Here is a 14313-nt window from a genome sequence, read left to right on the forward strand (position 1 = left end):
TCTGAGGATTGTCTAACGGTATTTGGTTTATCGTAGGCTCTTCCTGGACCGCTACCACTGGGTTATGAACCACTTGTTCTCTGTGTCGAGTTTGAGGGACCCCAAAAAAGTCAGCAATGCGCGTCATCTACGCTGCCAACAATTGGTTTGTTTGGGTGGTGTTTTGAATTAGAGGATTAAACACCGCTCCCATTTGTTGTGTCAACATCTGGACCATATCATGATTACTCTCGTCCATTTGTTGTATAATCACCCGCGCTGAATTATTTTTTATCGGCGGCACGTAAAGTGGTTGTTGATTTAGTCTACTCATGTTTCCGCCATATCCTGACCCTTGTAAAGGTGAAGACATATTGGCCATAGAATCAGAATACACTACCGGGGAATTGTGTAGATTTGCCATTACTGAAGTTGGCATTCCAAATGGTTGTTCCCTACCGGGCAGAGGCATGGTGAAATTCGTCACAAAAGGCCTAGAAGTGTTTCCCATAGGAGGGGGTGTCCCAACAGGCATTTGTTGCGCCCTAACGGACGAACTAGGCGCATTTTGCGAAATTGAAACCGCTGGTATTGACCCTGTTGACGAAGGCATAAGGTTGGATACTGGTATGGCTTCACTTGGATTAGGATTATTTGGATTATTTGGCTGATTCACCATTTTCCTTACTCTTGTTCTTTTAGGTCTTTCTACGTCAGATACGGCTAATTTACCGCTTCTTAGTCTCATACAACGACGAAAAAACCTTGATTAACGATTTATCTAAGTTTTAGATTTCTGCACTGTCCCACTGGGCGTGTCAATTTGTTCGCTGTGAATTTTGGGCGAACAACCTCTGGTTTACCAAAACTTGTAGAATTGGGTTACTTGCAGGATCAACCACACAAATCCTAGGACATGTGCAAATCTAAATAACTTTGTAAATCTCTAGAACGACTTTTGTACTTTTCATTTGGTTTATAAAGTTGTTATTGTCGAAAAAAGTGTTGATTAGAAACGTTTAAATAAATGTAAATTTGACAAGATAAGATAAATGGCAGAAAATAACTGACAGAACATAAAGTGTCGAAAGAAGAAATGCAGAAAGATAATTGACTAGTAGATGTAAAGAGAAATTGGTAAAGAAGTTCAAACTTTATAAAATAAAATTTCAAAAGAATTGGTGTTTGTTTACACATACATGTTCCAAATATGACTCTTTTCTCTCACACGGGTACTTTGAGTATTTGCAGGAATTTTGTACAAGTAAATTTTCACACCCTTTTTCTGATAACAACTATCCTATTTATATACAAATAAAACAACTGTTACTAACGAACAAATCCTAAAACTGTGACACTTGGCTATCTCCCTTTCGCCAGATGCTTCCACACATCTTCTGCCAAACGTCACAACTCTTTTGAATTCGAATTTAAACTTCACGTCAAAATGACGTCTTTCTCCAGACTCTGTCGAATTATCGAAATATTATAGCATCATCCGTGTTTGTCAAAGACGTTTTTCCATCTGCAACTATCCTGTCAAAATGTCGAACCATCATTTTGTCGAAATGTCGAACAACTCTTATGGCGTCCTTCGTCGAAGGAACCATTTTGCTTACTAATCTTATGGCGTCAAAAACGCATGTATACAGCTGCAGTCACAACAACTTCTACCCAAAACACCTTATTTAATCCCGCACTAACCAACATGCACCTCCCTCTTTCCAGAATGGTTCGATTAAACCTTTCACCTAAACCATTTTGTTGGGGGAGTACCTGCATTAATTATTGGTTTTTGACCAGAGTCTTCCAATTTTGAAAGTTTCAAAAGTTTCATAATTAGCTTTCTGAATGAATACCCACAACTTTCACGAGTAATCATCAACTATTGATAGAAAATATCATGCACCTGAGCGTGAAGGATTTCTTGCAAGCCCCCAAGGATTAGCATGGATATAATCCAGGGATCCATGTGTTCTTTGTTAAACTTTGTTAAACTTTATCGTATATAATTTACCAAAAACATAATGTTTGATGACTACTTGGCAAATGTACCGATAGTGCCGCAATAATAAAAAGATCGAATCCACAGGGACTGCCTTTTAACGAGATAAAGTGTGTGCAATGTATGAAAACCAGTAAAAGGGGGGAGGGGTTCGAGTTTTCAATGCGAAGAGTAAATGTGAGTTTAAATAGAATGATCTTATCACTATAACCCCACGATGAATTAACAAAGTCGTTATAACCGATCCCCCGCGAAATAACTCACTAATCAGTACTCGGAGCTTCCTATCCTTAGTCCACCAACGTAAGCAGGGTTATACGATGCACATAATGTTAATTCCCTATGCCACTACTCGGGATCTCCTATTCCTATTCAACCAGCGTAAATACAACAATTGCCCTAGGTCCAACACATAGACTAATGGTCAGTATTCCCTATATGCCCAAATTCAATTTAAAAGAGTATCTCAAATAAAAAGCATTAATAAAAATAAGCAATTGAATGGAATTCTAAATCAAAAGGTTCATAAAAAGTCAAATCAACATATTAACCAAGAATGTTGAAATAAGTTCATCATAATACAACCTAATCTAGAGGAGCTTAGCCACTCATAATTCAGATTATAATACCAAAATCGACAGATGAAAATAGTGTATGGATTCCCTTGAAGTAATGGCCTCCAATGCCCTAAAAATCACCATTGGTCCTGTAAAAATCGTGCCTTGCTCTCCGAAATTCATAACCCTGATCAACTTGCAGAATTTCCCCTTAAAAAGAGCTATGAATGGACCATGCACGTCAAAACCCCCCAGAAAAAGAGTCATTGCGTGCATGATGCTACCTTTATGGCATTATCGCACATGCATTGGTGCACATGATTTTTCTCGAAGTTGAACGTTTTTGCTCCCTTTTTCACCCAAATTTTCACTAAGTCCAATTTCTTTACAATTCGCTATTTTTTCCTCATTCTTTGATCTTTCTTCTTCATTTTAACTCATCTTTCACTTGTTTTGATCCAATTCTTTGACTAAATTAATGCAATGATGGACTCTCATCACAATTCCAAACTTGAACCATTTCTTGTCCTCATGTAACTCACTTACAACTGCATATTTCAACAGAAAAGAATTCGCACAATAAAAATCGAACATTACCAAATTTTTTTTCTTTTACCTGACCATCATCTAGCTTCCAAATTCTATCCGACAAATTTGGAAAACGTCCTCAAACATTGACGAGTACTCAACCTGTCTCTCAACTCACTTTGACTCACTTAATGGATAGAGTTATCTTTCAATCAACGTGAAAAATTAATTATGCTTAACTTGATCATGTTCTAATATAGTTCATCATAAAAATCACAACACACACATTAGAGGTCTTTTCAGGTTGTAAATTGGCTTATGTTTGGGTAGGATATTTTTAGGAAAGTAGGTTTAAACCTTTGGAGTTAGGTGCATAGTTCTCCTTCTATCATCATTCCTCTTTGTTCCTTTTTCTGACTGAACTAGATGGTGGTATAAAAAGGCTCAAAGTGGTTATCGATGGATAAATCTATTACTACATGGTGGTATAAAAAAGGCTCAAAGTTATAAATAAAAAATTTCCTTAGTGTGTGTCAGTCAAACCAGATGAACTTAATCAGAAATAGATCAAACCATAAAAAAAAATAATGCATGGATACACTCAAAAATAAATAAAAATGAACATGGAATTTATTTGGCTCAAACCTTACTAGACGAGGTATCTAAAGGTTGAGTATAAGTCCGTTGATTCTATGATGATGATCAAGTCTCTTTAGGATCATTTGTTCAAGGCTAAAGTGATAAACTTGCAAATCTAAAAAAACACAGCTACAAAATTTTCTATTAAAGACAATGCATCGTCATGGAAGGGTTATGCTCGAGTAGATAATTCCTTTCTTGGAAGGTCTAGAACAATAATAATGTAAATTCTTAAAAACAAAACAAAGTTGGTTATAACTGATGGGTTGCCTCCCATCCATCGCTTCTTTTCTGTTATTAGCTTGACGTCCCATGCTGAAAACACGTCAAGCGCAAAGGATACCCTCACGTCGATAAAAGCTCATGTTGTCATTCCTTTGTGAACTTTGCTACCTTTTTCTTCCAATTGGTAAAATGTATCTAGATCATCCATATATGGTGTCCATTCATATGCATTAAACACCAACTTTTCCTTGTTGAACTTCAAAATAAGTTCACCTATCTCCACATCTATTTTTTCCTTCCCGGTTGCCAAGAATGGGCGTCCAAGAATAACTGACCCTCCTGAATATTCTTTCATGTCAATCACCATAAAATATGCAGGGAAGGTCAAACCATCGACTTGAACTAACATGTCTTGTACAATACCAATTGGATGAGTAACAAATAAATAAACTAAAGTGAGAGTCATATTGCTCGGTATGATCTCTCCTATCTTTAGTTCCTTTAATTTTTTTAGTGGTGTGACATTGATGCTTGATCCTAAATCACATAAAGCATGTGTGATTTTCTCCCCACTAATGGTACAAGTAATGGTAAACTTTCCCGAATCCTTCATCTTTGGTGGCAATACTTGAGGTGATGCCATCTCCTCTTTCTCTGTCATGTTCACCTGTTATTTTATCAACTTCTACTTTGTACCCTTTAGCAATGCCTGCATAAACTTATCAAACCTATGAATTAATTCTAAAACCTCATGAAATGAGATATTTACTTGAAGTTTTGTCAACATTTCTTTAAAATTTTCAAACATTCCATCCTCATCCACATGTACCAGTTTCTTCTAAATGATGTGGTACAGTGGTTTTTTGTAGTCCGATAATTCTAGATTTGGATCACTTAAGGCCTGCTTCTTTGTTCTCCTCCAAGGGGAATTTTTATCTATTAGTTGATCAATGACGACTCCTCTTTCCTCTTCGTCGCCTTGATTTCCACTCTCCCCTTTTTCAATCACATATTCTTTATTCTTAATCACAACCTTTCTAACTATTTCAACTTTACCCTTTTCGGTAATCACCATAAAATCTGTTTCCATAACCTTGCATGATTCATCCTTAAGATTATCTACAGTGTTACCTGTAAATCCTCCACTCGAGCTTGGAAAAGAAACTATTTGTCTTAATAACTGATCAACATGCATCTTAAATTTTTTAATAAATGCATCATGGTCTCTACCATTGTTTCATAGTTCTTATTTACCTGATCAAAGCTACTTTGAGTGACTTTAATAAAATTTTGCAAGGTCTCTTCCAACTGTGAAGGTTTTCTTTGAAATGGATCTTGTTGGCTTTGTTGAACACCTTAATTAGAACTTGAATTATGATTATTGCTCCAACGGATATTTGGGGGATCTTTCCAACCCTGATTGTAGCTGTTCGAATAAGGGTTGTTATTCTGAAAATTAGAAAATTGGATTTCTTCACTTGGCCCTTCCAAAGATAACTTTTCGTTTGCATGTTATCCTCCACAAAAATTACACCTAAGTGCTTGTACTTGCCTCACGTTAGCTTTACTTAAGCTGCTTTCAGCTAGCTTTTTATTTAACAATTCAATCTGAGCTAAAAGTGCAATATGGGTATCATCAGCTAACATACCTTTGGGCGTGCCCATAATTTCGATTTTTACCGACCTTTCAGTTTTTGAATGGTACCATTCATGCACATCTTCTCAATAATGTCTTTCACTTATGGATCAGTCATTTATCGGATAATGCCTCCTGTGGAAGCATCCAGCAACATACGTGTTTGACTCTTGATACCTTTAATGAAGTTTTGCATTTGCTCCATATTATTCATATTGTGATTCAGGCATTTGCGTAATTTTTTTTGAATCTTTCCTATGAGTCATAAAGAGACTCGGTTTCATGTTATTCGAAATTTATAATCTCAACTCCTTGCTCGGTAAACTGAGTAGTGGTGAAGAATCTTTCTATAAATTTGTCCTCCAATTCCTTCCAAGTTCGAATTGTTCCATTTGGAAGGCAAAGTAACCAATCCTTAGCCCTTCCAATTAATGAGAACCCAAACAACCTCAACTTAACCTTGTCTTAAGTGACATCGGTTAATTTGCACATCGAAGCTATTTTGTATAAGCGTGCAAGATGCTCCCACGAGTCTCTAATCGTGTTCCCGTCGAACCAATTGTCTCGTAAACCTGAAAGCACATAATTCTTAATATCAAAGTTAACAGGGTTTGCCGTCACAAACTCTCTCGAAACCCGTCCTTCGTCGATTCTTTTACAGCAATCCCCCATAGTTTGGGGTGATATAGTTGTCATGGTGATTTCCTCTTCAAATTCAGAAGAAATCAGAGGTTGACCTTCAACTAAGATCCCTTGAGCTATATTTGCTTCCATGACTACTCTCCTGATAGCACATGCGGTTCTTTCAATTTCTGGATCAAACAGTGTCAATGTCGATCCTGAGATACGCATAAACAAACAAGAAATACCTCAGTAGCACAATGATTATTAATAAAATAAAAATAAAATAAAAAGGACTAAAAATAAAACGTTGCATAAAGGTCGCCTTGTTGAAATATCAATAGCCCCCAACAACGGATCCAAAAAGTTGATGATTTCTCAAGAAGTGTATCGATAGTGTCGCAATAATAAAAAGATAGAGTCCACGGGAACTGCCTTTTAACAAGACTGTTGATATTTGTAAATATATAGTGTTAAGATATTTGTATGTAGAATAGTCCCACATTGACTATATCATGTAATTAGTTGTAATCTTTCTCAGTATAATAAAGTCTCTGTAGTGCTTTTCAAAACACACAGTTTATTTGAATGTCTCTTAGTATCTTGTATTTCAACATGGTACTAGAGCCTCGTTTAAGATTCGGTGGGACACCTACTATGGTTTTCGCTATCAGGACACCCACCATTTATTTTCACGCTTTAGTTGTCTAGTCCTGAGCCTGAGGGGGTGTGTTAAGAGTCCCGCATTGGATAATATATGGCCTGAACATGTGTTTATAAGTGAGTGAAATCCTTACTCTACCAACCAATTTAAGCCAATTTTGTAGGGTTGAGTTAGACCCAACTAAATTTGACTTATTATGACATCAGTTTTTAAAATTCTCCAATCACCACCGCATTGCCGCCGTCGTCCGCCGTCGCTATTGTTCCCGATGACCTTCCAGCAAACTAACCCTACCGGCAGAAGCGCCTCCTTTGATCCAGCCACCCCAGTCTCCATAGTGCAGCTGTTTCATATTCGATCTCAGATTTTATTTTCCACTTGCGAAAAATTGTGATCCATTTCAAATAGAGCCTTTTCCATCCGGGTCGCGTGATATTTTCTCTCTTCAGAACTCATGGCTACTCCTCATAACTTTACGCCAAACTACGATGATTTCCTCAGGTGGTATCAGAATTAACAAAACTTAGATTCTACTGCTTCGGTAATACACACTGGTAACTCATCTGCTTGTCTCTCTCAATCATCTTCTCTTGGACCTTCGGTCCTTGATTCTAGTGCCCTTCGAAAAGGTATACGTCAAACACGAAATCCTTCTCCACATTATATTGATTAACTTTATCACCGTCTTTCCCCTATGCAGTATACTTGTTTGTCTTCTTTGTCTTCTGTTTCTATTCCTAACGACATGTTACCTTATAAATTGCATGCCTTAATCTATCCTTAATAATAAAATCCCTCATTCAATCCTTTTCTCAATTCCCCACTTCACCCAATTCCTCCCCGAGTCTTCAGATCCACATGTTTTGTACACAATCTATCTCTTGGTCTTGATAAACTATCATCTCGATCACTAAAGTGTGTCTTTCTTGATTATCATCGATCCCAAAAAGATTATCGTTGTTATTCACATACTCTATAATGATACCTCATATCAGCCGATGTTACCTTCTTGGAGTTTGTTCCATATTTCAAGTGCAGTCACGTAACTCCAAAACCTATTTAAGAAAGTACTCCCACATCTTTTTCGACAGTCATTAATATCCCGCCTACCATTATCCCCTATCAATCTATGGCTCCTGACCTCCCCACTTCTCGACCACTTCAAACATATCAGCATCGTCATCCAACGCATGTCGTCCCTATCCCTGAGGTCATACTTGTCCCCGAGGTCATTGCAGACTCTCCTTCGACGCCTCCGCCATCACAGAATCTGACCTTGCAACCTGAGTCCGATCTTTCGATTGCCCTTCGAAAAGGTATACGTCAAACACAAAATCCTTCTCCACATTATATTGATTAACTTTATCACCGTCTTTCCCCTATGCAGTGTACTTGTTTGTCTTCTTTGTCTTCTGTTTCTATTCCTAACGACATGTTACCTTATAAATCGCATGCCTTAATCTATCCTTAATAATAAAATCCCTCATTCAATCCTTTTCTCAATTCCCCACTTCACCCAATTCCTCCCTGAGTCTTCAGATCCACATGTTTTGTACACAATCTATCTCTTGGTCTTGATAAACTATCATCTCGATCACTAAAGTGTGTCTTTCTTGATTATCATCGATCCCAAAAAGATTATTGTTGTTATTCACATACTCTATAATGATACCTCATATCAACCGATGTTAGCTTCTTTGAGTTTGTTCCATATTTCAAGTGCAGTCACGTAACTCCAAAACCTATTTAAGAAAGTACTCCCACATCTTTTTCGACAGTCATTAATATCCCGCCTACCATTATCCTTTATCAATCTATGGCTCCTGACCTCCCCACTTCTCGACCACTTCAAACATATCAGCATCGTCATCCAACGCATGTCGTCCCTATCCTTGAGGTCATACTTGTCCCCGAGGTCATTGCAGACTCTCCTTCGACGCCTCCGCCATCACCGAATCTGACCTTGCAACCTGAGTCTGATCTTTCGATTGCCCTTCGAAAAGGTATACGTCAAACACAAAATCCTTCTCCACATTATATTGATTAACTTTATCACCGTCTTTCCCCTATGCAGTATACTTGTTTGTCTTCTTTGTCTTTTGTTTCTATTCTTAACGACATGTTACCTTATAAATCGCATGCCTTAATCTATCCTTAATAATAAAATCCCTCATTCAATCCTTTTCTCAATTCCCCACTTCACCCAATTCCTCCCCGAGTCTTCAGATCCACATGTTTTGTACACAATCTATCTCTTGGTCTTGATAAACTATCATCTCGATCACTAAAGTGTGTCTTTCTTGATTATCATCGATCCCAAAAAGATTATGGTTGTTATTCACATACTCTATAATGATACCTCATATCAACCGATGTTACCTTCTTGGAGTTTGTTCCATATTTCAAGTGCAGTCACGTAACTCCAAAACCTATTTAAGAAAGTACTCCCACATCTTTTTCGACAGTCATTAATATCCCGCCTACCATTATCCCCAATCAATCCATGGCTCCTGACCTCCCCACTTCTCGACCACTTCAAACATATCAGCATCGTCATCCAACGCATGTCGTCCCTATCCCTGAGGTCATACTTGTCCCCGAGGTCATTGCAAACTCTCCTTCGACGCCTCCGCCATCACCGAATCTGACCTTGCAACCTGAGTCCGATCTTTCGATTGCCCTTCGAAAAGGTATACGTCAAACACAAAATCCTTCTCCACATTATATTGATTAACTTTATCACCGTCTTTCCCCTATGCAGTATACTTGTTTGTCTTCTTTGTCTTCTGTTTCTATTCCTAACGACATGTTACCTTATAAATCGCATGCCTTAATCTATCCTTAATAATAAAATCCCTCTTTCAATCCTTTTCTCAATTCCCCACTTCACCCAATTCCTCCTCGAGTCTTCAGATCCACATGTTTTGTACACAATCTATCTATTGGTCTTGATAAACTATCATCTCGATCACTAAAGTGTGTCTTTCTTGATTATCATCGATCCCAAAAAGATTATCGTTGTTATTCACATACTCTATAATGATACCTCATATCAGCCGATGTTACCTTCTTGGAGTTTGTTCCATATTTCAAGTGCAGTCACGTAACTCCAAAACCTATTTAAGAAAGTACTCCCACATCTTTTCCGACAGTCATTAATATCCCGCCTACCATTATCCCCTATCAATTTATGGCTCCTGACCTCCCCACTTCTCGACCACTTCAAACATATCAGCATCGTCACCCAACGCATGTCGTCCCTATCCCTGAGGTCATACTTGTCCCCGAGGTCATTGCAAACTCTCCTTCGACGCCTCCGCCATCACCGAAAAGGTATACGTTAAACACGAAATCCTTCTCCACATTATATTATTTAATTTTATCACCGTCTTTCCCCTATGCAGTATACTTGTTTGTCTTCTTTGTCTTCTGTTTCTATTCCTAAAATTCTAGATAAAGCATTTTCTCACTCTGAATGGAGATAAACAATGATTGATGAAATATTTTCTCTTCAAAACAGTGGTACCTGGGAGCTGATTCCTCTACCCCTAGAAAATATTTGAAAATTCAATAATATTTGAATAAAATATTAATAGTCTCCTCTAATTTAATAGTAGGTATTGGGTTGGAACTTAACTTTGACATGCATAGTTGGTAGTTGGTATTTGAAAGTAAAAATAAAAACCCAAACATTAAAAGAGAAAAAGGAAAGCAATGCATACTACTAAAAAGAAGAAAAAAAATAAAGACAAGTGTTTTGTTTCTTATGCATACTAATCGATTTGTTGTGCATCTCATAAATTAAAATTGAATATTGGAAACTAACAAGCACCATCTTAATAATAAAGGGTCGAATTCTAATTTTAAAAATATAATACTACAATTTATAATTATCATCTTCTCAATGACATATTGAGTTGGACAATAAAGTTGGCACTTTCAACCTTCTACATGATTCATTTGATTTTATAAAAAAGAAATTAACAAAACCTAACATTGGGATAGGGAGGTCTTACTTTTTTTAAGTAGGTCTTGCCTAATGACTAAAGGGACAATAATATCATCCAATTTATTTTGTTAGGCAATAAAGTTAGCAGTTTTAAATAAAGTTAACACTTTAACATACTACATAATCCATGATAAGATTGATCTCCGAAAAACCAATATTCATAATATGAGTTGTAGCTGCATGTCTCTTTCCATTCCAGCTACAAAACATTGTCCTAATGTCAATTGTTTGAATAATGTTCTATTATACATTTAACAAACTTTGATACGGTAGATGTGAGTTAACTAAGTAAGACAAGTTCAAATAACATTCTTTTATCTATAAATAATTGAACACCCACATGCATTCTCAAAAACATAGAGAAAAACAAGAAACAAGATGAATGTTTTATTATCCTTAAACTCAAACTCAAGCCTAATCAACATTTCAAAACCATACAAACATCATCATAGTCTTCCACTTTCAAATAATCATCAAAGACAACCTCGTACAAAACAGTTTTCTGTTTCATGCAGATCCACAAAAAGTGATGGAAACTTGTACAAGATACTATGTTTGAGTTCCAATACAGCAACAACAGATGATATAAAAAGAGCATATAGAACAATGGCTCTTCAGTATCATCCTGATGTTTGTCGTGATGGTTTGAAGAAAGAGGAATCAACCAAGATGTTTGTACAAGTTAATGAAGCTTATAAGACGCTGTCAAATCCAAAGCTTAAAGAAGAGTATGATTCAGAGTTGTTTGGTTTGGGTAATTTGAGAACAAGTAAATGGATGGAACAAGTTGGTGAATTGAATAGAAAATCTCAAACAGGTAAGAGTGGTGCATCATCATCATCATGGGGTTCTAGAATGAGGGCCAGGAATAATAGTAACTAGTTTTTCACTATGCTTGTGATTATTTCTCTTGTATTGTTTTTCTTGTACAATCAACGCTTAAAATTTTACACCATATTCCAACTGTGTTCCCTGTTTCCTTTTCTTCTTTCGATTTTTGACTTCCCCGTTTTTATTTTGACTATTTTACTAGTCATATCAATCTTACCTTATATTTCGTATTTATTTTTCAAAAACCAAAACAATCTATTACCCTTAATATACACATATATTTCAATAAATAATTAATTGGATATTTTTGTGAAATTGAAAAATTACACCAATATGTGAGGACAAAGAAATATAACAATCAAAATAAATAGCTTTCAACAAAAATAACTCATAAAATAGAAGTTTAACTTGTTTAAAATCTTTCGATGAAAGAGCATTGTTTCATTATACTTCTAAAATATTATAAATAAGTAAAAAAAATAGTCATTCAAATTCCTAAGAATAAACCATATCTACAAATAAGTTAGTATTCTATGCTGGAGGTAACGTGGTGCACGTGACTTCTCGGCCATCCTCATATGAGAATCAATGAAGACTACTTTAACCTCTCAGATATGGGAATCCTCCTTGTCATTATTCCCATACACCACAAGAGCTCTTTGCAGCTCTGTTAGTCCGTCTATAAGCAATCATGTAATTTCGTTCTCTGGTCCTTACTACATAAAGAAAAACAAAGAAATAAAACCTACAAAGTTTTAAAAATATTTTGAAAAAATATGGCTTCACCGGAGTTTTTGAATAATCTGATAACCAATAACCACTTTACCGAAATTTTAGAAAAAAGAGAGTACACATGTATACATTTTTAGCAGATATTTCACTCCACTTCAGTGTCAGTACCGCCACCTCTAACACAGTCCGAGCCTTCAATTCAGTGTCAACCTGAGCCTCAACCCGAGTCTCTATATCCTTCTGAGCATCGGATTCTGCATCAAAATCTATGCCCCGTCTAACTATACCTCCTATAGGGTGCACGTGACTTCTCAACTATCCTCCTCCTATGAGAATAAGAGGGGACTACTTTACCCTCCCAGATATGTGATTCCTCCCTGTCATTATCCACTACACGACAATAGCTCTTTGCAGCTCTGTCAGTCCGTGTATAAGCAATCATGCAATTTCGTTCTCTTGGTCCTTACTACATAAAGAAAAAAAAAGAAATCAGATCTACCGAGTTTTTAAAACATCATGAAAAAACATGGCTTTACCAGATTTTTTGAATAATCCGTTAACCAATGACCACTTTACCGGAATTTTAGAAAAATAAAATATATGTGTATATATTTTTACCAGACATTTCACTCCACTTCAGTGTCAGTGACGCCACCTCTAACGTAGTCCGGGCCTTCACTTCAGTGTCAGCCCAAGTCTCTATATCCTTCTAAGCATCGGGCTCTGCATCAAAATATATGCCTTGTCCAACTCTACCTCCTATATGCTGGAGAGTATGAGGTGCACGTGACTTCTCAACCATCCTCCTTCTATGAGAATAAGTGGGGACTACTCTACCCTCTTAAATATGTGATTCTTTTTTGTCATTATCCCCTAAATGACAAGAGCTCTTTGCAGCTCTGTCAGATCGTCTTTAAGCAATCATGCAATTTCATTCTCTGGTCCTTACTACATAAAAAAATAACAAAAAAGTAAGACCTACCGAGTTTTTAAAATATTATGAAAAAATATGGCTTTACCAGTGTTTTTGAATAATTCGATAATCAATAACCATTTTACCGAATTTTAGAAAAAGACAATACGCATGTATACATTTTTATCAGACATTTCACTTCACTTCAGTGCTAGTGTTGCCACCTCTAACGCAATCTGAGCCTTCACTTCAATGTCAGCCTGAGCCTTAACCCGAGTCTCTATATCCTTCTGAGCATCGAGCTCTCCATTAAAATTTATGCCCTGTCCGGCTCTACCTCCTATATGCTGGAGTGTACGGGGTGCACGTGACTTCCCAACCATCCTTCTCCTATGAAAATAAGTGGGGACTACTCTACCCTCTCAGATATGTGATTCCTTTTTGTCATTATCCCCTACACGACAAGAGCTCTTTGCAGCTCTGTCAGTCTGATAGAAAAAATAGCAAGTGTACTATTTTGCCTTTTGTAGTAATAAATGAGAACTTCCCTTAATGTCGATCTCAACAACTGCATGTTAATATCGAGTTCAAATAATTGTTCAATTAAACAAAAACTAGTGTTAGGGTTTTAGATTCAATCTTATTAAAATAAGGGCAAATAAAATAAATAATACTGTAAAATAAGGGTTTCAAGGAAAAAGGAACATGCCAGGGAAGGTGTATAATTTGTCCCTGTAACAACTCTGAGTCACTATTGCATCAAGAAATATTAATTTATTACTACTAGTTCTTAAGGGTATTTTCTCCCAAGGCATTGGTGAGAAAGCTTTTAATCATTCAACCCTAATCTCCATGTCCATAGAAAATTACCAGTGAAATTAATCCTTATTATATAAAAAATCATCCGGTTCATACAATATCCCTAGTCCTAGGTGATATCTACTGCAGAGTACTCTTATGAAAACCTCATCAAT

At 36.6% G+C, this 14313-nt stretch overlaps 1 protein-coding gene across 1 annotated transcript; it reads right to left on the bottom strand.

The window, feature by feature from the left end:
* Nucleotides 1–4069: 4069 nt before the first annotated feature.
* Nucleotides 4070–4594, bottom strand: LOC127115305 (uncharacterized). Its single transcript, XM_051046883.1, has one exon. It carries the CDS (start codon nucleotides 4592–4594, stop codon nucleotides 4070–4072), a length of 525 nt encoding a protein of 174 aa, XP_050902840.1.
* Nucleotides 4595–14313: the final 9719 nt, after the last annotated feature.

The sequence above is a fragment of the Lathyrus oleraceus genome, chromosome 1, assembly GCF_024323335.1.
Source record: "Lathyrus oleraceus cultivar Zhongwan6 chromosome 1, CAAS_Psat_ZW6_1.0, whole genome shotgun sequence".
NCBI classification, from domain to species: domain Eukaryota; kingdom Viridiplantae; phylum Streptophyta; class Magnoliopsida; order Fabales; family Fabaceae; genus Lathyrus; species Lathyrus oleraceus.